This window comes from Oncorhynchus gorbuscha, linkage group LG08 (genome assembly GCF_021184085.1).
Source record: "Oncorhynchus gorbuscha isolate QuinsamMale2020 ecotype Even-year linkage group LG08, OgorEven_v1.0, whole genome shotgun sequence".
In the NCBI taxonomy this organism is placed as follows: Eukaryota; Metazoa; Chordata; class Actinopteri; order Salmoniformes; family Salmonidae; genus Oncorhynchus; species Oncorhynchus gorbuscha.
Genome location: NC_060180.1, coordinates 10764205 through 10789982, shown reverse-complemented (window position 1 = coordinate 10789982; position 25778 = coordinate 10764205). Strand labels below are relative to the sequence as shown.

The window sequence follows — 25778 nt, the reverse complement described above, 5'->3', positions numbered from 1 at the left end:
CCAACAAAGAAGCTCGTCAAAGGTAATGAATGTTTTATATTTTATTTCTGCATTTTGTGTAGCGCCGGCTACCGCTAAATCTCTTAATCTTCGTTTTTCTATGTTGGTTTTTGTGTTCGGCCTGGTATGGTTCTCAATCAGAGGCAGGTGTGGTTAGTTGTCTCTGATTGAGAATCATACTTAGGTAGCCTTTTCCCACCTGGGTTTCGTGGGTGTTTATTTCCTGTTTAGTGTGTGTCATTCACCTTACGGGTCTGTTCGTTTGTTGCTTATTGTTTTTGTTCAGTGTTCATTTTGGCTTCATTAAATTATGGACACTTACCACGCTGTGTTTTGGTCCTCCGATCCTTCTCGTTACTACTCCTCAGAAGAGGAGGACGAGATCCTTTACAATCGCTCCATTTCAAGGCTTCCTTGTCTAGTTAAGATTCATGAATCCTTAGTAAATGTACAACTTTGCTCTTTTTATCTGAGAAATTTATTTTGAATGTAAACCAATCAGGGTTTAGTCCTGGGCGTAGCACTATTACAGCAACCACTTAGTTGATCTTGTCAATACTTTAGACATTAAAATGAAATGTGCAGCTTTGTTTGTGGACCTGTCAAAAGCTTTTGATAATGTTGATCATGATATTTTATTGAACAAGTTGTCCTCAATAGGCCTGAGCTCTGACGCCTGTTCATGGTTTCATGATTATCTTAGTGACAGAACTCAGGCCATCGTGATTGATGGGGTTAAGAAACTAAGATTTAAAGTGGGCTTTTTTTTACAGATACAGATCTCGTGTCTCTCTAGTCAGCAGGAAGCAGATTGTGTAGTCAACCTGTCAACCTGTTCTTGATGATAGTGGTACTATCAACGTGCAGCTGCACAGAGCAAATTTTCCATCACCTGTTGGTAGGTAGGACTGAGGTCTGAACATACAGTTTTTAGGAAGCGGTTGGGAACACAATATATGGTCAATACTTGGCATGTAGGTTTCTCACTTATGGGTGGGACAAATTGGGATATAGGGGATCGTAATGGATAGATGTAAATTAAAATACTGTAGATTATAATATAGTAATTACTGTAGTGTTTTTGCGGTCTGAAGTATACAATATATTATTCTAAAGTATACTACAACATTCTATAGTAAGTACCACACATTACATTTTAGTCATTTAGCAGACGCTCTTATTCAGAGTGGCTTATAGGAGCACTAAGTGAGTTGCTCAAGGGCACATTGACAGATTTTTCACCTAGTCAGCTCAGGGATTTGAACCAGCAACCTCTTGGTTACTGGCCCAAGGCTCTTAACCACTAGACTATCTGCAGCCCACATGATCAAGGTATACTGCAGTGTATAGTATAGTATTCTAAACTATACTACAGTTTAGTACAGAATTCTGTAGTATGTACTGTAGTATTTTATAGTAAACTGTAGTACTTTTTCATGTTGGTGCTGAGGCTACTAGGCTGTATCACTGAGGTTATTGGAAGAGCCAAGCCATCAATGGACCTGGTATTGTGAGAGGCAGTATGACCTTAGCAGACATACTCCAATGAAAGAAACATATAAGTTCCTTTCAAAATGTTTCTGAACTTTCCTTGTATCTCACTGTACAGTACACACACCCACACACTGTGCACACACTAATGAAAGGAAATAGACAGCTATTAAGAAGGAATGTCAGATTTTTCAAGGACCTTTTTCCTTTGCTTCTCTGTTATGCAGGTTAGCGTTTTTCCTCTTGTTCTGGAGGCAGCTCTGCCCCAAAGGCAGAAATTATGTAATTGGTTGACTCAATGGTGAGGGTGGAGCTTACAGAAGACATTTGATCACTTTATCATAAAGGCAGGAAATATCTGCTTCGATAGGATTGCACTAGCCTACCTAACATGTTCTGTATGGGGAGTTTAGGTGTGATGAATAGAGAGACCATTCACAGTTAGAGACAGATTCTTCAGAAACTGGCAATGAAATTATTTTATTCATGTATTTTGTTCCTAGTCATGGCATAATTAAGCAATATGGCACGAGGGGGTGTGGTATATGGCCAATATACAACGGCTAAGGGCTGTTCTTATACGTACGACGCATCGTGGAGTGCCTGGACACAGCCTTAGTATATTGGCCATTTACTATTTATTGCTATTAGAAACTGGCTGCCAACGTAATTAGAGCAGTAAAAATAAACATTTTGTCCTACCCTTTGGTATATGGTCTGATCTACCACGGCTGTCAGCCAATCAGCATTCAGGGCTCGAACGACCCAGTTTATAAATGAGCATATTGTCTGTAGAGCATCAGTGGGGACCCACAGTCAGTGTTTCTATTATAGCAGACGTGCTGTACATGTAGTCAGGGCCATCAAACTGAGAAAGATTACTGATGGGACTTTTCAAATATAGCACAGACTGTGCTCTCTTGATAATTGAGAACAGACAATGCCCTGTGATGTTCATGTTTAGCCAATCTGAAATCACTTCAAGTAAAAGCTTTAATATGAATGTAGACCTGAATCACAGAAACAATGGGCTGCAATAAAAGTCACTATTTCTGGAGGTTCAGTTTAGTTCTAATTGGAGGATTAAGGAAATGTTCTTACTTGGATCAGACAAGATGGAGTCGGTCTTGGGCAGGAACTGGTCACAGCGTATACCCTGGTAGCCTTCTCTACACCTGTGAATAAAAATACATTTCAGTCAAGACATTGGGAACTTGGGGTGAAGCAGGTTTAGAGCATTGAGAAATGTGTGCAAAATAGTGGTTAGGGGCTAGGGTACATGGCTGGCAATAGAATATCCTGTTTCCTGATAAAATAGAGTGAACATTAATTGTATCTGTGTCAGGTGGCCAGGGGAATCACAAAGGAAATATGCATGGAATCAATCTCTTCCTTCTCAATTTGCTCACTCTTTCTCTCTTTCTCTCTTGCTCTTTGACTTCTCAGAAGCTCTCAGCCCTAATCCCTGTGCCAGACAGTTAGGAACATACTATAGAACCCTGTCCTCAGGACCAACCACTGAAGCACACACAGCATTGATATATGACCTTTCCACACAGAGCACAGAAACATGTTATCATTCAAATCATTGTGTTCACTCTGATTCCTTGAGACACAATACAACTGCAGTGTGTTTCAAATGGTCCATGCAGGTTTCTTAGCTAGCAGGTTAATCAAGACTCAATACCAAACAGCATCATTGCTTTCTCCGGTGAACGCATGAGGATGTGAACAAGAATCGGTGTCCTTTGACTGTATATTACACTGTCTGGACACCCGTTCAAATTAGTGGATTAGACTATTTCAGCCACACCCGTTGCTGATATGTATATAAGACCAGAAACTGCATACAATGCTAAGAGGCTTACACCAGGACTAGGTTTGACATACTGTATTAAAGCTTGAACTGTCCTCCAAAGGCTCAGAGCTTGTTTAAACACAGCTTCTTTTGTCTAGGGGTTTTAGGTGCTAAAGCTTAATTTTCAATCATTAGGCAGACCTGCTTTTTTACACATATTCATGCATGAAACTCATGCATTGATAGGTATGAGCTTTGCTGGAAAATTGTGCCCACGCCATCACTCAGTAATGCTCAATTCATTAATATTTCTTTAAAGCTAAATGTAAAGTAAGTCAGGGTTGTGGCCCGATAACATTTATTATATGAGTCACATTTGTTCAGCATTAAACATTTCCCATACTCCAGGAGCCAGATGGAAGGAGCCTGTTTATATTCTCAATCCACTTACTGATGGATACAAGTCCCTAATCAGAAAGTCCCTTCCTACCGGGTTCAGAGAACATGACAAGAAACTTTCAAACCGGTGACTTTTAACGAATGTATTTTTAATTCTCTGGAATCTCTTTGTAAATTAGCAGTTTCTCTGACAGTCGATGTCGGCGACCCTGACTATTGTAAAACTTCATGAAGAGGCCCCCCTCGTTGCACAAATTGGAAGAGAAGCAGATCATTAAAAGAATGGAGTTTTGGTGGTGGCGGTAAGGAAGAACTGGAGGCCATTAGGAGGAACTGGATAAGCAAAAGGCAGTAAGACGTTGTGATTAAATGGTCTGAAGAAACCAGGCGATGGTGAAGAGAGAGAGAGAGACATTGTGATTAAATTGTCTGAAGAAACCAGGGAATTGTAGAGGACAGAGAGAGAGACTGATTAAATTGTCAGAAGAAACCAGGGGATGGTAAAGAGGAGGGAGAGAGAATCTGTTATTAAATGATCTGAAGACACCAGGAGATGGTAAAGAGGAGTGAGAGAGAGAGACGTTAATGGTCTGAAGAAACCAGGGGATGGTAAAGAGGAGTGAGAGAGAAACGTTAATGGTCTGAAGAAACCAGGGGATGGTAAAGGGGACAGAAAGAGAGATGTTGTGATTGAATGGTCTGAAGAAACAGAGAGAGAGAGAGAGAGAGAGAGAGAGAGAGAGAGAGAGAGAGAGAGAGAGAGAGAGAGAGAGAGAGAGAGAGAGAGAGAGAGAGAGAGAGAGAGAGAGAGAGAGAGAGAGAGAGAGAGAGAGAGAGAGAGAGAGAGAGAGAGAGAGAGAGAGAGAGAGAGAGAGACAGGGAGAAAGAGAGAGACAGACAGAGAGACAGAGAGAGACAGAGAGAGACAGACAGAGAGAGAGACAGAGAGAGAGAGAGAGAGAGAGAGAGAGAGAGAGAGAGAGAGAGAGAGAGAGAGAGAGAGAGAGAGAGAGAGAGAGAGAGAGAGAGTTTTCATACACATGTATGTGGACACACACGCATGCACACACACGTCACAGTGCTCTTGGCTGTGACAGATCGAACATGTTATCAATTCAAATCATTGTGTGTTCACTCCGATTCCTTGAGAGAAACACAATAAAACTGCAGTGTGTTTCAAATGGGCCCTGCGGGTTGCTTAGCAAGCAGGTTAATCAAGACTCAATACCAAACTGCATCATTGCTTTCTCCGGTGAACGCATGAGAATGTTTACAATAATCGGTGTTCTTCGACTACATAATACACTTTCTTTCACTTTCAAATTTGTGGATTCGGCTATTTCAGCCACACCTGTTGCTGACAGGTATATAAAACCGAGCACGCAGCCATGCAATCTCCATAGACAAACATTGGCAGTGGAATGGCCCGTACTGAAGAACTCAGTGACTTTCAATGTGGCACCGTCATAGGATGCCAACAAGTCAGTTCCTCAAAATTCTGCCCTGCTAAAGCCGCCCTGGTCAAATGTAAGTGCTGTTATTGTGAAGTGGAAATGACTAGGAGTAACAACAGCACAGCCGCGAAGTGGTAGGCCACACAAGCTCACAGAACTGGACCGGCGAGTGCGTAGCACGTAGAAATCGCCTGTTCTCGGTTGCAACACTCACTACAGAGTGTTGCGACCGAGCAACTGCAGGACAAGAACTGTTCGTTGGGAGTTTCATGAAATGGGTTTCCATGGCCGAGTAGCAGCAACCAGCCTAAGATCACCATGCGCAATGCTAAGGGTCGGCTGAAGTGGTGTAAAACTTGCTGCCATTGGACTCTGGAGCAGTGGAAACTCGTTCTCTGGAGTGATGAATCCCACTTCACCATCTGGCAGTCCGACGGATGAATCTGGGTTTGGCGAATGCCAGGAGAACGCTACCGGCCCCAATGCATGGTGCCAACTGTAAAGTTTTAACTCTATTTTCTTAAAACTGCATTGAAGGTTAAGGGCTTGTAGGCATTTCACGTTAAGGTCTACACCTGTTGTATTCGGCGCATGTGACTAATACGATTTGATTTGAACTTGGCAACAGTTTGGGGAAGGCCTTTTCCTGTTTCAGCAGTGCACAAAGCGAGATCTATACAGAAATGGTTTCTCGGGATCGGTGTGGAAGAACTTGACTGGCCTACACAGAGACCTGACCTGAACCCCATCGAACACCTTTGGGATGAATTGAAACGCCGACTGCGAGCCAGGCCTAATTGCCCAACATCAGTGTCCGACCTCACTAATGCTCTTGTGGCTGAATGGAAGCAAGTCCCAGCAGCAATGTTCCAACATCTAGTGGAGGCTGTTATAGCAGCAAAGGGGAGATCAACTCCATATTAATGCCCATGATTTTGGAATGAGATGTTCTTAACAAGTGTCCAGATACTTGGCCATATAGTGTATATTTGTGTACGCTCATTGCATTTATTTGTACTTCTTTCCCACGGTATAATGGGAAATGCATGTGAATATATTTTATTTTTGCATATTATGTGCGTACAGTACATGTGTTTTTCCTTGGCAATCATTACATATTCAGTCACACAATTCTCATGGCAGGCCTGTCTCCTTCCTGCGTCTCTCTCATGTTGCCCTCTGGTTATGACGACACACTCTCTCCCAATCCCACTTGGCGCAGTTTCCTGCCACTGTGTTTCTCGCCTGAAAACCTGCACCAGAATGTTCATTAGTCTCTGGGACAAGTAAAAGGAAATGTGATATTTCTCTGAAGGAGGCAGAAGGTATTGAAAGCTGCTCTGGTTTTAATTAGCGCCACAGTCATTAATTAGCAGGAACAAACATGGGAGGGGGGGGGGTTGTAGAACGAGGTGTATATCTCACTAACCAATGGAGCCTGATGCACAAAGCTCTGTAGGCAGGAGATAGATATAAATATAAGGCATCAGGTTCATCTGAGGATGTGGGGACACACATCACAACATGTGCAGGGCATCAGACTCAGTTAGCACCGCCAGTCACATTCTAATGGAAATGTTCAGAAGTTACCGTGTGGGAAACTATTTTGTGTAGTATGAAACAATATACTTTAGTCTACTGTACTATCATACTATATTGAATTGACAGTGTATCATTTCTTGTTGTTAATATATTTTTATGACTTTAGAGACAAACTTTAAAATGGTAGGACATTATGGTATTATATCATAGCCTAATCTACCATTATGATATAGCCTTTTACAGATAGAAATCCTTATAATAATTTGGAGTTGGATTTGCACAACAGCACTTTGGATTGGTACTCTTCTAGATTATTTCAATTATGAAATGGTGGACGTTGGGAAATATAAGGTTAACTTCCTTAAATTTGATCTGGTGAAAAGAACATTAGCATGTTTAGCATTTGAGCATTTTGTGCTGTGGTAGACAGGTGGCCTTTCATTAGGCTGAGGTGGTATAATCCCAGGGGGCTGAGAGGTGTAAGCTTTGAACACTGGCGAAAGGAGATAATCCTATTACACAGAGTTAGTTTAACATAGTAACAGATACAGGATACGAAGATCTGTCACTAGCCATCAGATTCAATCAAACCTGCCTTCGTAATGTTTACACTGTAGCACACAAGTACTGCCCCCTCATACACATGTCATATTTCCTAAACTGAAGCATCTGGAGGAGAGACCGCCTATTGGTTTTGAGAGTGTGTGTGAGAGAGAGAGGAAAGAGAGAGGAAAGAGAGAGGCAAGAAAGAGGAAAGAGAGAGAGAGAGAGAGAGAGATATCAAGCGCGCAAAAGAGAGAAAGCAGCGCTCACCGGCTGACAACTCATGTGCTCTATGCTCTGTATTTTCGTCAATAATTCTTCCTCTGGATTGTTTAAGTGCTATTCTGGTTTTGTGTGCCTTTATAATGAACATCTATCAAGTCTCTTGATTTAACAACAGATATAGAACATTTGACATTTTGAAAAAGCAATTATTGTGCCCAAACTACACAAGATAGATTATGGATCAAAACAATTTACCCTCATGTTACTGTCTGGCCTTTTGATCTACAGTCGAATGTGCAGCAACTGCCCTGAGTCAAGTGTTAAGGTCTATGTAAAGATGGGGCACAGCAATCCATTTCTACAACTGTGACATGCCTTTTCAATTATTATATTATCCTACCAGATTGCAACCCATTTTCTGAGCATAAAATGGCATTCTGGGCAAAGTGGACAATGGATATATTGTCTTGACTCCGTCCTCTTAACTGCTTCACTTCACAAAACCTCATACCGCGTGACCAAGTGGGCTTGACCCAGCATGAGGGTAGCCACACAGCTAGCATTCAGCCCCCCTGAACTCTCAGGTTAGGAGACCTGCTGGAACAGCTCGAGCTGAAGAAGGACTCTCAGAGAGCCATTTTCTCAAGAGCAGAGCAAGCCATCAGATCAGGCTCAACGGGGCAGCTTGACACCTACACAGGGATGACAAGAGCGAGCGCCATTCACAAGCGGCATGGCCCTTACGCTCCCTACACTCTGGAGTATCCATCTAGCCCTGGCCCGGACAGCATTACACACTTTAAAGCTACTATAGTTTCTCCTTCTCTCAAAATGGTTCAGAATGGGCTCAGATAAGTACAGCACTCTTTGAAAATAGGTATACAATGTCTTGCGAAAGTACTCACCCCCCTTGGCATTTTTCCTATTTTGTTGCCTTACAACCTGGATTTAAACTTGCTTTTGGGGGAGGGTTGTATCATTTGATTTACACAACATGCCTACTGAGAAATATTTTTTATTGTGAAACAAACAAGAAAAAATACAAAAAAACAGAACTTGAAAGTGCATAACTATTCACCCCCCCAAAGTCAATACTTTGTAGAGTCACCTTTTGCAGCAATTACAGCTACACGTCTCTTGGGGTATGTCTATAAGCTTGGCACATCTAGCCACTGGGAGTTTTGCTCATTCTTCAAGGCAAAACTGCTACAGCTCCTTCAAGTTGGATGGGTTCCGCTGGTGTACAGCCATCTTTAAGTCATGCCACATATTCTCAATTGGATTGAGGTCTGGGCTTTTACTAGGCCATTCCAATACATTTAAATGTTTCCCCTTAAACCACTTGAGTGCTGCTTTACCAGTATGCTTAGGTCATTGTCCTGCTGGAAGGTGAACCTTCGTCCCAGTCTCAAATCTCTGGAAGACTGAAACAGGTTTCCCTCAAGAATTTCCCTGTATTTAGCACCATCCATCATTCCTTCAATTCTGACCAGTTTCCCAGTCCCTGCTGATGAAAAACATCCCCACAGTATGATGCTGCCACCACCTTGCCTCACTGTGGGGATGGTGTCCCAGGGTGATGGGAGGTGTTGGGTTAGCTCCAAACATAGCGTGTTCCTTGATGGTCAAAAGCCTACATTTTAGTCTCATCTGACCAGAGTACCTTCTTCCATATGTTTGGGGAGTCTCCCACATGCTTTTTGGTGAACATCAAATGTGTTTGCTTATTCTTTTCTTTAAGCAATGTTTTTTTTGGCCACTCTTCTGTAAAGCCCAGCTCTGTGGAGCGAATTACTTAAAATGGTCCTATGGACAGACCAATCTCCGCTGTGGAGCTTTGCAGCTCCTTCAGGGTTTTCTTTGGTGTCTGTGTTGCCTCTCTGATTAATGGCCTCCTTGCCTGGTCTGTGATCTTTGGTGGGCGACCCTCTCTTGGTAGGTTTGCTGTGGTGCCACTGTCACGTGGATGACGTTGGAGAGACGAAGCAGGTACAGGCGAGTAAAACATTTAATAAATAACGGACATGGAACGAGACAGGAACAGCGTCAGCAAACCGGTAACACAAAAAAGACAATCATTGCATCAGCAGGAAACAGAGCAAGGAAACTGACAAATATAGGGGAGGAAATAAACAGATGATGAGTGAGTCCAGGTGAGACCGATATCGCTGATGCTCATGACGAGGGACGGCAGGTGTGTGTAATAGATGATAGGAGTGAGTGATGCAGGGCAGCCTGGTGCCCCCAAGAGCAGATATTCTTTCCATTTTTAATAATGGATTTAATGGTGCGCCGTGGGATGTTCAAAGTTTCGGATATTTTTTTGCAACCATACCCTGATCTGTATTTCTCCACAACTTTGTCCCTGACCTGTTTGGAGAGCTCCTTGGTCTTCATAGTGCCGCTTGTGTAAGGGTTTTCCTGTGGTGAAGTAGAGGCGGACCAAAATGCAGCGTGGTTGTTATTCATTGTACTTTAATAAAGAAACTGTACACGAATAAACTAACAAAACAACAAACGTGCGAAAACCTAAAACAGTCCTATCTTTTTTTACATTTTTTATAGAAAATGATTTATTATCTTCAATACCATTCATTCTTTACAACTCATAATTTACATACATACTCAAAATGGTATTTTAATAAAATTAAACATAAACCCCAAACAAAACCTCAGGGGAGCATCTTCCCTCCCCGTCACCCTACAAAATACCTTTCCCTATCTCCCCGTCCCTAATCTATCCTCTTACAAATCTAAATGACACCCAGCCCTAAACCCCCCTTCCACCTCTCCCGAGCAACATGCTGCCCCCACTTCCTCTCCTCCCTCTTCATCCTCCCCCTCAAATCTCCTTCCACCCTCCTCACTATCCCTTTCACCCCCCAATCTCTCCCTGTCTTCACCATGTTCTGCCTTGCTTCCCACAGCCCCCGTTTAAAGAGACTCATGAGAAGCCAGAGCAGAAACCTGTCCCTATCCGTCCCTCTCGCTCTCCCTACACCCCTCTCTAACCTGGCCCACGTCAATACAAAATCCCCCTTTACCAAACCTAACAACACCCGTGCCCTAGCCCATACTACTCCGGCAAAGGCACAGTCCCAAAAGACATGGCGCACAGTCTCCTCCCTGCCACAAGAGGATCTTGGACAGGTGGGGGATTGCACCAAATTATACCGGTACAAGATGGAACGTACCGGCAAACACTTATGAAGGCTCAACCAATTCAGGTCCTTGAGCCTGTTGTCCAGACCCCGCACCTGCACTCCCTCCCAGACCACTTCCGAGATGCCCACTACACACGCCGGACTCCATGCCTTTCTGACCTCCTCGTACAGGTGCCTGTGATTTAAACCTACTCGGGCAACTTCAACCTCAGGGTGCGCACGCAGCCACTTGGCCGCATGACCAAAGTGCCACGGCAGCTGTTCCGCCCGAGGACCCGTGTTAGACCACACCATTATGCTTCTCGCCTGATACGAGAAAAACACCCGCAGGAGGTAACCGGACGGGTGTATCACTGGCTGAGCAAGCTCCGTTAACAAGAAAGAAACAAAAATTGTGTCCAGCTTGAGGGGGAAATGTGGTACCCCCCTACCTACCGCAGCCCACCACTTCCAGGGATCAGCAAGCCTTCCACCCCTGCGTCTGCCCTAATGGCAGCCCCCAGAGGCTCCATGTACAGAACGAAGAGGAGAGCCGAGAGTGGGCACCCCTGCCTGACCCCAGACGAGAGGTCAAAAACGGCACCCAAGTGACTATTTACACTAACTCGGCACCCCGCTCCGACATATAATGTACAAATCGATCCTATAAACTTCTCCCCAAATCCTAATCGACCTAACACTCTGAATAAAAAGGATCTATTCACACGATCAAAGGCTTTCGCCTGATCTAGCGCTGCTACCATTAAAGGCAGTCCTCTATCTTCAACCCAAGCGATGGAGTCCCTGATTAACTGTAGGTTCCATCTAATAGAGCGGCCCTCTACCCCGCATGTCTGATCCTCATGAACGATGTAGGGAAGGTCTGTGCGCAACCGGTCTGCTAAAACCTTTGCAAGTAGCTTGTAATCTACACACAGCATGGTCAACGGCCGACAGTTGCCAAGGTCTGTTACTTCCCCCTTCTTATATAAGTGACAGCACACCAACAGCCATTGATCCCCCCCGGGACCCCCGTCTCAAGGATGGCCTTCAAGACTTTGAGGACCACTGGTCCAAGTATACCCCAAAACTTGAGATAAAACTCAGCCGGCAGCCCATCCATCCCAGGCACCTTCCCTTTTCCCATCCTCCTAAGAGCGCTCTCAACCTCTTCTAGTGAGATCTGGGCCTCCATCACTTCTCTAATGTCCTCCGGCAACCGCCTGCACAAGTGTTCTAAAAACACATTTCCCTGCTCTACATCTATTTCCCTTTCCTTAAATAAAACTTGGAAATGATCAGTTGTCACCCTGACCATATCCTCTCGTTCTCTAACTATACTACCATTTTCTTCCCTAACACCATGCATTACCTTCCTACTCTGTCTGGCCCTAACCAACTTAAAGAACATAGCAGAACAAGTCTCATTATGTTCTAGAAAGCCACTATGCGCACGCTCCAGGAAAGCTTGAGCCTTCCGCTCCTGCAACTCCCTGAGCTGCGCCTTTAGGGTTGCGGATCTCTCCCAGTCAAACGACCCGCCGAGGTTGCCTGCCTCGTATTCGAGTTAAATTAACCTTTGGATACGATCCACCTCCCTCCTCTCCTCCGTTTTTTCCTCTTGCAATACCCTATTATAAAAGCCCTAATCCTCACCTTAACTAATTCCCACCACTCTAACACCCCGTCGCACATGGACCGGAGGCCCTCAAGCCTCCAAAAGAAACCATAAAACCCGTCAACAAAAGCCTGCTCCTCCAGCACATCCCGATCTAGCTTCCAGTACCCCCTACCAAAGAGGCAGACTGGCGACCCCACCTGCAGGAGCACCCCGTCGTGATCCGAAAAGAAAACAGGCAACAGCCGCCCAGACAACTTACCCAAAGACCTGGGTACAAAAATATAGTCGAGCCTCCGCTCAACCCCCCTGGAGTTGCGCCATGTAGGACCGTCCATTTTCAGAGTAGTGTGCAGACCACCATCTACCAGACCATGGCAAGCCATTAGCCTGGCAATGGCGCCTGCACTGCTATCCCCCCTCTTCCTAAATCTGTATTAAAATCCCCCCCTTATCACTAATTTCCTATTTGTGACACACAGGGGCATCAGACAGTCCACCATCTCCCTCCTGTCTGCCACCACCTGTGGCCCATACACCACCACTAATCTAAATTTACAATCCCTTATCGTGACATCCACCCCTATAACCCTCCCCTGCATTACCACCTTCCCCTCCTCTTCTTCCCCCATCCCCTGCCCCTGCTCCCCCCCCAGCCGCAGACGCATATGACCTCTGACGGGCCGGGCACCCCCGCCACAGGTGTGCTGACGAGCCACACCCATGGCACGTCTTAGGCTTGTCACAATCCCTCGCCTTGTACTGCACGAGGCGAATATGTGACCGTAGGCCATACAGCGCCTGCAAAATGGGGGCTGACGTGCATAAAACAACGTCCCCCTGTCAGCTCCTAGGGAGAACATAGCAAGAGCATGGAGGTAGCCACCATGTCCCTTTGGGTCCTCTCTGAGGAGGGCCTGGAAGCCTCTCCTCCCATTCCAAAACCCAAGGGAGTCTTGAGGTGCCTTGCTGAGGAGACGTTATCCATGTATCTCCCCAGAAAAGCCCTCACCTCTTCGTCCTTAACGTAAAGGTTGTAAATGTTGACAGTTACAACCCTAAAGTTATTCTTCGCCAGGCTTGTTATTTCGTAGTGGCACATCGGCCTCTCACCTCCCACTGCTCTTGCCCTTCTCAGGATATCATCGTGTTTTTCCTCTGTATATAGTGCCACGTCGTTGCTCCCTCCAATGAGTTGCCTTGGAAACAAAACACGTCCTTCACCGTCAGCTTTAGAATCCCCATCAATATTATCCTTCCAAAAGATTCCCGTCCTAAAGGCTCCAACTACTTTTCCTTCCAAGCAAACCGAATCATGTTGGCCAGCCCAATCCCAGGGACCGACCGTGTTGATGTATTTAGCACCATCTCCGCAAGGAGAATGGCGCTCGTTTTCTTCTCTTTCAAAATAAGTAAAAAGAAAAACCAAAGTGACTGAGCCTATCTGGTGCAAAACACAGAGACAGGAACAATCACCCACAAACACACAGTGAAACCCAGGCTACCTAAATATGGTTCCCAATCAGAGACAATGACTAACACCTGCCTCTGATTGAGAACCATATCAGGCCAGACATAGACATAGACAAACAAGACATCCAACATAGAATGCCCACTCAGATCACACCCTGACCAACCAAAACATAGAAACATACAAAGCAAACTATGGTCAGGGTGTGACAGCTTGCTTGGTGGTGCCCCTTGCTTAGTGGTGTTGCGGACTCTGGGGCCTTTCAGAACAGGTGTGTATATATACTGAGATCATGTGACACTTAGATTGCACACATGTGGACTTTATTTAACTAATTGTGTGACTTCTGAAGGTAATTGGACACACCAGATCTTATTTAGGGGCTTCATAGCAAAGGGGCTGAATACATATGCACCACTTTAAAGAAAAATAAGAATTTTTTGAATTTTTTGAAACAAGTTATTTTTTGGACTATTTTGTGTATGTCTATTACATGAAATTCAAATAAGAAAATCTATTTAAATTACAGGTTGTAATGAAACAAAATAGGAAAAACTCCAAGGGGGTGAATAATTTTGCAAGGCACTGTATCTGTGTCTCTTAATGAACAGATGTCGGATCTTAATTTGACCTATATTGTCACTGCAACATGTAGTCCATAATGTTGCTTGATTGGTGGATAGGCTATAAACTGGCCAAAAGTAGGCTATATGAAAAGTGCAGTATTGTTAATATAAAATTCTGAGCAACAAAAGAGTGATCAAATGAAGATCCTACATCTGTATGTGGTAGTCTTTGTGTTTGTAGTTAGATGAGGGTTTGCTGGCACTCATACACTGAGTGTACAAAACATACACTTTCCAGGACAGGCTGATCAGGTGAATCCAGGTGAAAGCTATGATCCCTTATTGATGTCACTTGTTAAATCCATGTCAATCAGAGTAGATGAAGGGGAGGAGACAGGTTAAAGAAGGATGTCTAAGCCTTAAGACAACTGAAACATGGGTAGTGTATGTCTGCCATCCAGAGGGTTAATGGGCAAGACAAAATATTTAAGTGCCTTTGAATGGTGTATGGTAGTAGGTGCAAGGCACGCCATTTGAGTGTGTCAAGAACTGCAACGCTTCTGGGGTTTTCACTCTCAACAGTTTCCTGTGTTTATCAAGAGTGGTCCATCACCCAAAGGACATCCAACCAACTTGACACAACTGTGGGAAGCATTGGAGTCAACATTGGCCAGCAACCCAGTGGAACACTTTCGATTGGTGTCAACATGGGCCAGCATTCCTGTGGAACGCCCTGACGTCCATGCCCTGACGAATTGAGTCTGTTGTGAGGGCAAAGGCCTGCAACTCAATATTAAAAAGGTGTTCCTAATGTTTTGTACACTCAGTGTATATGAGAGCAGAGAATGGAAAGTCACTGTCCTTTAATATTTAGAAATTATTTTATTGACAAACAGATGAGAAATAGAGTGTGAGACCAGAAAAGAGTAGAAACATTGAGTATCGGGCAGAGAGTTGCATTTGTTTAAATTGTCAACCATAGCTTCATACAATAACAGGCTATGTTTGTCCAATAATTGGTAATACTAACAAGCTGAAAACATCTATAGAGAAATGAAAAGAAGATGAGAAAAAAAAGAACCAACAAGTTTCTTTCCATACACTGCTCAATATTCTCTTTGGTATAATTTATCCAATTACTGTATTGTATAATACTCCAGAGTATGGCAAGGACTTGTTTTTAATCACACCTTCAGCCAATCAAATACAATTTATTTCAAATGAGGCCTTAGCTGATCACATCTTCCTTCAATGACATAGACACTTTTCTTTTTAATAATAATCAAGGATTGTCATTTGTCTTCGATTACTGCTTATCAGAGTCAAAAGAGTCTCTTTTCATATTTCCCAGACAGAGTGATTGAAATGCATCTGGGATGCTATGTTTCAGTCACGACAGGGTGGGAGCCAGACAAGACCAGCATGAGAAGAAGGGAGATAGGCAGGCTAACAAGGTGAGTACCTCAGTGCGTTGGGCTTTGCTACACTCTTAGAAAAAAAGGTGCTATCTAGAACCTTAACAGGTTATTTGTCAGTCCCTATAGGATAATCCTTTGTAGAACCCTTTTAGGTTCCAGGCAGAAACCTTTTGGATACAGGTAGAACCCTTTCCACAGACAGTTCTACATGGAAACCAAAAGGGTTCTACCTAGAACCAAAAAGGGTTATCCTATGGGAACAACCAGATAACCCTTTTGGAACCCTTTTTTTCTAATAGTATTGGCGGAGGCAAGTGCAACCATCACACCAACAAAAATTTCCACGGCCCCCTCATCACACAGCTCTTACAGAATCACCACCAGTCAGGTGATAAAAGAGAGGGAGTAAGGTGAGATCCTACTCAACCTCCTGTTTAGCTGTGAGAAGATGTCACATCTTGGGGTACTGAGAGTCTTCAGTACCCAATGTGAACAACCAGTACCATGGTACTGTTGAAAACAGACGTTTGATACTGCACCAATCAATTTCACTAAGTTCTAGACATTGCCTCTTCCAGACAATTGTTTGAGTCAATTACAATGTATTTTTCCCCAGACACATTATTCATTCCGTATTGAAATCCTCAAACTTATAGATAACAGAGAAGATCATCTCTAAATTAATTTGATCAGTCTGTTGTCCAACTGAGTCTCTCATAAACACCTGGATTCACAGGTGAGAAATCATATTCAAAACAATGCACCTAATAACCAGGTCCATTAAGAGACTGGTTCTCAACTCTGGTCCTGGGGAAACAAAGGGGGGCACATGCTTTTTTTTGCCCTAGCACTACACACCTGATTCAAATCAACAACTCCTCATCAGGCTTTAATGATTTGAATCAGGTGTGTAGTGCTAGGGCAAAAACAAACATGTGCCCCCCTTTGTGTCCCCAGGACCAGGGTTGACAACCACTGCATTAAGGTGAGACAAACAATCCATTTGTATGCCGCCGGTCCCAGTGCACATTCATTTTCTACCTCACGTTGGCCCTTTTTCCTGTTTGCTAACCGTGTCTTTGTGGTTTAAATAAAATATACCAAGTGAAATTTGTATACATGGCAGCCTAGCAAAGGTGAGCCCTGTCTCACTCTCAGCCCCAGTCTTTCTGTACAACCTGCACCTCCGTAGCCTTTCAACTGGGAGGAAATGTGCTTAATAATTCACAAGTCGCTGCTAGCAGACCTGAAAATAAAAGATGGCATGACTTTGCTGATGTTCCCTGTTCAACCCCCCAGGTGAACCCGACCTCTCCATTCCTCTCTGTAACCCACAGGCTCAGCATGGAAGCAGACAGTATCTAGCAATGAGGAAGAAAAAGTGGTACACCAAGATTATAACTTCTATGTCCCTATCAGAAAGACTTTTGCCTTTCCAATGGTGAGAGGAAATATTGAACGTGTTCTATAAATGCAGGAAGTACCCAACAAGTGCCACTACTGGAGATGATTATTAGAAGCTGTATGATTACAGTGGTATAGCTCAAGCATGAATCCCATTCTGAGGTTAAAATGCAATTAAAGTACAGATTATACATTCAGCCCTTATCTCTCCTTCATTCTCTCTCCTTCTCTCCTGCATATTAACACCTTATCACTAGACATCTTATCTTTGTGCTTAATATTCCCATCCTTTTTAACTTACTTTGATTTAATTTTCTGTGTTTTTTTCATTTTGTTCTGCGACCTGACTGGATTAATTTGTGTCTTATCTTTGGAGGAGATGTGCAACAAGCTTAAAGTCTCTGTCTGAAGTGGACTAGACCAAAATCACGTTTCACCTCTCCTACTCCTAGACATTATCTAGCAGACCCTTAGTATAATGCAGTTGGGCCTCCCGAGTGGCGCAGCGGTCTAAGGCAGTGCATTGCAGTGCTGTGGCACCACTACAGCCTGGGGTTCGCTCCAGCCATGACTGGGAGCCCCACAGGGGTGCACACAATTGTCCCAGTGCTGTGCGGGTTAGGGGAGGGTATGGCCAGGGGGCTTTCTTTGGCTCATTGCGCTCTAGCGACACCTTTGGCAGGCCTTAAAACAGCAAGCTGACCTCAGTCATCAGCCTAATGGTTTTTCATTTGACACATTGGTGCGGCTGGCTTCCGGGTAAACCGAGCAGTGTGTTAAGAAGCAGCGTGGCTTGAAGGGGCATGTTTCGGAGGATGCACATCTCGACCTTCGCCTCTCCCGAGCCCCTTGAGGAGTTATAGCGATAAGACAAGATCGTAACTACCAATTGGATATCACAAAATTGGGGAGAATAATTGGGTACAATTACAACAACAAAACATATAGAAACACTACTGGTCAAAAGTTTTAGAACACCTACTCATCTAATCATACTCATCAGGGTTTTTATTTAGACTATTTTCTACATTGTAGAATAGTAGTGAAGATATCAAAACTATGAAATAACACAATGAATCATGTAGTAACCAAAAAAATGTTAAACAAATCAAAAGATATTTTATATTTGAGATTATTCAAATAGTCATGCTTTGCCTTGATAACAGCTTTGCACACTCTTGGCATTCTCTCAACCAGCTTCCAGGCATTCTCTCAACCATTTAGTCATCTGGACTGTATTTCAATTAACAGGTGTTTCTTCTTAAAAAAGTTAATTGTTGAATTTCTTTCCTTCTGAATGCGTTTGAGACAAGCAGTTGCGTTGTGACAAGGTGGTGTGGTGGGGGGGGTATACAGAAGCTAGCCCTATTTGGTAAAAGACCAAGTCCATATTATGGAAATAACAGCTCAAATAAGCAAAGAGAAATGACAGTCTATCGTTAACTTAATACATGAAGGTCAGTCAATACGGAAAATTTAAAGAACTTTAGTCGCAAAAACCATCAAGCTCTATGATGAAACTAGCTCTCATGAGGAACGTCACAGGGTTGGAAGACCCAGAGTTACCTCTGCTGCAGAGGATGCGTTCATTAGAGTTACCAACCTCAGAAATTGCAGTCCAAATAAATGCTTCACAGAGTTCAAGTAACATCTCAAGACACATCTTAACATCAACTGTTCAGAGGAGGGTGTGTGAATCAGGCCTTCATAGTTGAATTTCTGCCATGAAGCCACTACTATAGGACACCAATACTAAGAAGTGACTTGCTTGGGCCAAGAAACACAAGCAATGGACATTAGACCGGTGGAAATTTGTCCATTGGTCTGGAGTCCAAATTTGAGGGTGAATTTGTAGGTGAACGGATGATCTCCGCGTGTGTATTTCCCTTCGTAAATCATGGAGGAGGACGGATGATCTCTGCATGTGTATTTCCGAGGAGGTACGCCATCACATCTGGTTTGGACTGGTTTGGACTTAGTCCCACTATCATTTGTTTTTCAACAGGACAATGACCCAACACATCTCCAGGCTGTGTAAGGGCTATTTGACCAAGACGGAGAGGGATGGGGTGCTGCATCAGATGACCTGGCCTCCACAATCACCCGATCTCAACAGATTGAAATGGTTTGGGACGAGTTGGACCATAGAGTGAAGGAAAAGCAGCCAACAAGTGCTCAGCATATCTGGGAACTCCTTCAAGACTGTTGGAAAAGCATTCTAGGGGAAGCTGGTTGAGAGAATGCCAAGAGTGTGCTAAGCTGTCATCAAGACAACGGGTGGCTATTTGAAGAATCTCAAATATAAAATGTATTTTGATTTAACACTTTTGGTTACCATATGATTCCGTTTGTGTTATTTCATAGTTTTGATGTCTTCACTATTATTCTACAATGTAGAAAATAGTCAAAATAAAGAAAAACCCTTGAATGAGTTGTTGTTGTAAAACTTTTGACCGAGTATATAATAGAGTATATAATACAGTTGTCACAAAGGTGACAGTGACTATAAAATCCTAGAAGAAACCTTCAGAGAATCCTGGATCTATAGAGAAAGCGTGTCTTCTTCTGATAGACCACATAAGAACATATTATCTTCCAGGCCACAGTGGTTCTTAATAGCATAACATACACATGCTTAGGCCACAGTAAAACTCAGAAGGGGGTATATGTCAATAACCCAAAATATCTCCTGTGCCATGAAGGCTGCAGCTGCAGTGTAAAACGTCCCTAGTGGAAACTTGAGAAACTGCATACACATTCATGCAAAAACGCAAAGCAGATAAAAAAATAAAATAAAAATCACATTCACAAAGACCTGACTTCTCAGGGGGCAGCACATTTCAGTCCCAAGATGCACTTTTAAACATACTTAAAATCACATTCACAAAGACCTGACTTCTCAGGGGGCAGCACATTTCAGTCCCAAGATGCACTTTTAAACATACTTAAAATCACATTCACAAAGACCTGACTTCTCAGGGGGCAGCACATTTCAGTCACAAGATGCACTTTTAAACATACTTAAAATCACATTCACAAAGACCTGACTTCTCAGGGGGCAGCACATTTCAGTCCCAAGATGCACTTTTAAACATACTTAAAATCACATTCACAAAGACCTGACTTCTCAGGGGGCAGCACATTTCAGTCCCAAGATGCACTTTTAAACATACTTAAAATCACATTCACAAAGACCTGACTTCTCAGGGGCAGCACATTTCAGTCCCAAGATGCACTTTTAAACATACTTAAAATCACATTCACAAAGACCTGACTTCTCAGGGGGCAGCACATTTCAGTCACAAGATGCACTTTTAAACATACTTAAAATCACATTCACAAAGACCTGACTTCTCAGGGGGCAGCACATTTCAGTCACAAGATGCACTTTTAAACATACTTAAAATCACAGTGTCAGCTGAACCACTTGAATCATTTTACAACTCTCCCTCCCCCTGATGGGTATCAAGGGGATGCTTGTGAAAGCAAGTCAGACATGGTTTGCTATCACTATGCTGTGCATGACTGTGTCATGAATTAAAAGGAATTAAAATGTGTTTTTGACAAGCTTTGTAACAACCAATCAGTGGAGTGTATAAATTGCAGAGACATTTTATTGTTGGTTGAAATAGTTTTTTTCTTATTTATTTTATTTTTTATTTCTTTCAAGAGATGCATGTAACAAGAAACTGAACCACAATGTTTCAGATCAATGGCTTTGAACAGAGAGCCACACAAATTAGCTTTATGTTGAGCGGCTTGTGAGACAATGTGATTTCTTTAATCTGAGCTAATTCTTCCACTGAAAGTGTCTTTGTGTTGATGAAGCATGTGGCTAATGTGATGACTCATATTAAATCATGTAAATTAGAAAAACAAGATACAGTCAAATTGGGTTTACTTTAACCAATAATTGCCTTAGCTATCTGTGCTTTGGTGCGGCATCCTCCATAAGAGCACATTTGGTCAATAATGTAGGCTAGTTTTAATTTGATGGGCATTCAGTCAGCCTCAAAGAGCAGCAGAGCTGCAATAAAATAATTTTAGTCATTCTGGCAATTGTTATTACATATAGCACTAGCATTTGCATTATGAAACTTTAGCAAACAGGACATTGTCAGCCCCCATAAAAACATTGTGAAACTTTTCTAAACTCTTGTTTGCATCCTTACTTTTTGGATGGGAGTGGGGGAAGGGGTAGGGAATTCATGATGAGGAAGAAGAGAGGAGATAATTAGTTCATCACAAGAAGACATTTACACAGGAGTTGTTCCTCGCCGCGGGACCGGGTCCATGCTTGGCTCTAATTGCAAAAAAAATAAAAAATAGATCTAAGACTCCACTTTAAAATAATGCCTGAAAACTCATCGGGAAATAAGATGGGAAAAGACAACACAGGCCAGACACAGCCAAGTCTTTGTTCAACCCAGTCGACAGAACCTCTTCTCTTTCTGTGAGATGTGTCCACTAGTTAGACTTATATTTTTTGTCTCTGTGACACACTGTGGAATGTTAAAGTGTCCGGGCACAATTAATATTCACACAGAGAGAGAAAGAGAGAACGAGAGAGAGAGAAAGAGTCTGATATCCCCATTGCTCTGAATGTGTAGTTCCATATCTCTTTTCAATTTGGGCTTGTTTTATACTAGTACAGAGACAGGGGAGGGGGAGAATTAGAGAACGAGCGAGAGAGAGGGGGGGGGTAAAGGGAGAGATAAGGAGATGAGAAGTAGAGAGAGAGATAAAGAGATAGGGAGAGAGGGATTTAAGTGTTCAAATGTTCATTATACAGGTGAGATGACTCAACGTTGCAGCGTCATTACTGTGTTAATTAGGCCAGTCCATTTTGCCAGAAAGCCCCAGGCTCGCATTTGTCACCATGATGAGGAGATATCATTGTTTATTTCACTCTTGTATATTATCTACATCACTTGTTTTAACATATGTTTCCCATGCTAATAAAGTTGGATATGCATCAACAGCAACCTTGGGAAAATCCTCTGCCTTATCGTTAACAGCAGACTTTTACATTTCCTCAGTGAAAACAATGTACTGAGTAAATGTCAAATTGTCTTTTTTTTACCAAATTCCTGTGCGAAAGACCACATATTCACCCTGCACACTCTAATTGACAAACAAACAAACCAAAACAAAGGCAAAGTCTTCTCATGCTTTGTCGATTTCAAAAAAGCTATTGACTCAATTTGGCATGAGGGTCTGCTATAAAAATTGATGGAAAGCGGTGCTTGGGGAAAAACATTCAACATTATAACATCCATGTATACAAACAACAAGTGTGTGGTTAAAATTGGCAAAAAATACACATTTCTTTCCACGGGGCTGTGGGGTGAGACAGGGATGCAGTTTAAGCCCCACACTCTTCAACATATAAATCAACTAATTGGCGAGGGCACTAGAACAGTCTGCAGCACCAGGACACTCACCCTACTAGAATCTTAGATAAAATGACTACTGTTTGCTGGAGATCTTGTGCTTCTGTCACCAACCAAGGAGGGCCTACAGCAGCACATAGATCTTCTACACAGATTCTGTCAGACCTGGGCCCTGACAGTAACTTTCAGTAAGACAAAATAATGGTGTTCCAACAGGTCCAGTTGCCAGGACCAAAAATAAAAATTCAGTCTAGACACCGTTGCCCTAGAGCACACAAAAAGCTATACCTACCTCAGCCTTAACATTAGCACCACAGGTAACTTCCACAAAGCTGTGAACAATCTGAGCAACAAGGCAAGAAGGGCCTTATAAGCCATCAAAACAAACATCAAATTCAACATCTGGCAATTAGGATCTGGCAAAAAAATACTTTAATCAAATAAGGCTACCTGCTAATTATCAAAATCCAAGTTAAATTCTGCAACCACCTAAAAGGAAGCAATTCCCAAACCTTTTATAACAAAGCCATCAACTACAGAGAAATGAACCTGGAGAAGAGTCCCCTAAGCAAGCTGGTCTTGGAGCTTTGTTCTTCACAAACAGACCACACAGAGCCCCAGCACAGCAACACAATTAGACCCAACCAAATCATGAGAAAACATAAAGATAATTACTTGACACATTGGAAAGAATTAACAAAAAAAACAGAGCAAACTAGAATGCTATTTGGCCCTAAACAGAGAGTACACAGTGACAGAATACCTGACCACTGTGACTGACCCAAAAAAGCTTTGACTATGTACAGACTCAGTGAGCATTGCCTTGCTATTGAGAAAGGCCGCCGTAGGCAGACATGGCTCTCAAGAGAAGACAGGCTATGTGCTCACTGCCCACAAAATGAGGTGGAAACTTCCTAACCTCCTGCCCAATGTATGACCATATTAGAGAGACATATTTCCCTCAGATTACACAGATCCACAAAGAATTTGAAAACAAATCCAATTTTGATAAACTCCCATATCTACTGGCTGAAATTCCACAGTGTGCCATCACAGCAGCAAGATTTGTGACCTGTTGCCACAAGAAAAGGGCAACCAGTGAAGAACAAACACCATTGTAAATACAACCCATATTTATGCTTATTTATCTTCCCTTGTGTACCCTTAACATTTTTACATCGTTGCAACACTCTATATATACGTAATATGACATTTGTAATGTCTTTATTGTTTTGAAACTTCTGTTTGTGTAATGTTTACTGTTAATGTTTAGTGCTTATTTCAATTTTGTATATTATCTACCTCACTTGCTTTGGCAATGTTAACCTGTAGTGACGCCCAGCCCGTGAACGGGACCGTTATCATCATCTGACACTAATTAGCATAACGCAACGGACATAAATCTTCCTAGAAAATATTCCTATTCATGAAAATCACAAGTGAAATATATTGGAACACAGCTTAGCCTTTTGTTAATCACCCTGTCATCTCAGATTTTCAAAATATGCTTTACAGCCAACGCTAGACAAGCATTTGTGTAACTTTTTCATAGCCTAGCATAGCATTATGCCTTGCTAGCAGCAGGCAAACTTGTCACGGAAATCAGAAAAGCAATCAAATTAAATCGTTTACCTTTGATGAACTTCAGATGTAGACAGTCAAAGTAAATTTTTCCCAAAATATTATTTTTGTAGGCGAAATAGCTTGTTCTTGTTCTCTGTAGTTTGTTCTTCACGTTTGGCTGAGAAATCGCCCGGAAATTGCGGTCACCCCAACGTCGAATATTCCAAATTAGCTCCATAATATCAGCTCCATAATATCAACAGAAACATGGCAAATGTTGTTTAGAATCCATCCTCAAGGTGTTTTTCTAATATCTATTCGATAATATATCTGTCGGGACAATTCCTTTTTCTCTAGGACCGATTGGAGTAATGGCTACCTCTGCACTTTACGTGACAATCTCTCTCGGAGCGACCATGTGACCACTTACGCAATGTGCCCCCATACGGCTATCTTTCAACAGAAATGCGTAAAACTACGTCACAATGCTGTAGACACCTTCGGGAATACGTAGAAAGCGTAAGCTCGTTGATGGTACATTCACAGCCATATAGGGAGTCATTGGAACGCAGGGCTTTCAAAACCTGGGGCACTTCCGGATTGGATTTTTCTCAGACTTTCGCCTGCAACATCAGTTCTGTTATACTCACAGACAATATCTTTACAGTTTTAGAAACGTTAGAGTATGTTCTATCCAAAACTCAATTATATGCATATTCTAGCATCTTTTCCTGACAAAATATCCCGTACAAAACGGGAACGTTTTTTTTCCAAAAATGAAAATACTGCCCCCTAACACCAAAAGGTTTAAACACATGTTTCCCATGCTAATAAAGCCCCTTGAATTTGAGAGAGAGAGAGAGAGAGAGAGAGAGAGAGAGAGAGAGAGAGAGAGAGAGAGAGAGAGAGAGAGAGAGAGAGAGAATCTGAGCTCTCATCTCATCTGGGGCCTGTCTCTTGTTCCTAACAGTGTCAGGCTGCAGCAGCTCCATCTGGTATGTTAGCACCGGGTGCTCAGGGGTTCTTCACCTGATGACAAGAGAGCTGCTGCCTATGGCTCAGTGTTGAGACAGAGTCCCTAACCATCTCACTGGGGATGTCCACACTGCCAGGTAGATTCATGGGGAAAATCTTTTGTTGCTTAGTACATGACCTCACATGTGAATCTGTAAAGAAATGGGTGGGGCTAAGGGGTGTGAACAATGCTGAATGGGTGTAGACAAAAAAGAGCTCTCCAGTAGGCTTACCAAAATATTCAAGGGCCATTTTCTCAAAAGTGAGGTTTATCAACTTTCAAAGCAGATTTACTTTCCCATTGGTCCTCAACTGTAGTGTATAATATATCATATTCTAGAGACTCGACTTTTATCCAATGTAAAAAAACACAATTGCAAGTTTTGCTACATCAGGCCGAATCGAGTCGGTCGGTCACATATATCTAAACCACTACCTTAAAGACAGAGGAGGAGGGACGAGTATCTGCAAGACCACCCACTCTGCAGAGTGAAGTACAGACAACATGCATTTGACAGAGCTGTCCTTGCATGATGTGTATGCCTGAGCACACTGCCTTTACACAGCAGCACGACAGCATCGGTCACATGGTCCTAGTGGACGGCAGCAGGCCACAACATCTCTTGGACACTGTGCACTGTTACTTTCCATTGCTTTACTGAACCATGCTCATCATACATTGGCCTATATGGAAGTACAATGACACTAATGATGATGGCTTGGTCACGCAATGAAC

The 25778-nt window shown here is 42.9% G+C and overlaps 1 protein-coding gene and 1 long non-coding RNA gene across 3 annotated transcripts in view; one reads left to right on the top strand and one right to left on the bottom strand.

Annotated features, from left to right (window-relative positions):
* LOC124041183 overlaps nucleotides 1-17232 on the top strand; it is a 48018-nt gene extending 30786 nt beyond the window's left edge. Inside the window, exons 2-3 of the long non-coding RNA XR_006839891.1 lie at nucleotides 15602-15704; nucleotides 17006-17232. This is a non-coding gene — a long non-coding RNA (uncharacterized LOC124041183). The remainder of the gene's footprint in view (nucleotides 1-15601; nucleotides 15705-17005) is intronic.
* LOC124041182 (pro-neuregulin-3, membrane-bound isoform-like) overlaps nucleotides 1-25778 on the bottom strand; it is a 448412-nt gene that overhangs the window by 90868 nt on the left and 331766 nt on the right. For both annotated transcript variants that reach the window (XM_046358455.1, XM_046358456.1), the window contains exon 3: nucleotides 2593-2666. In XM_046358455.1, the coding sequence (XP_046214411.1) occupies nucleotides 2593-2666 (74 nt within the window). The remainder of the gene's footprint in view (nucleotides 1-2592; nucleotides 2667-25778) is intronic.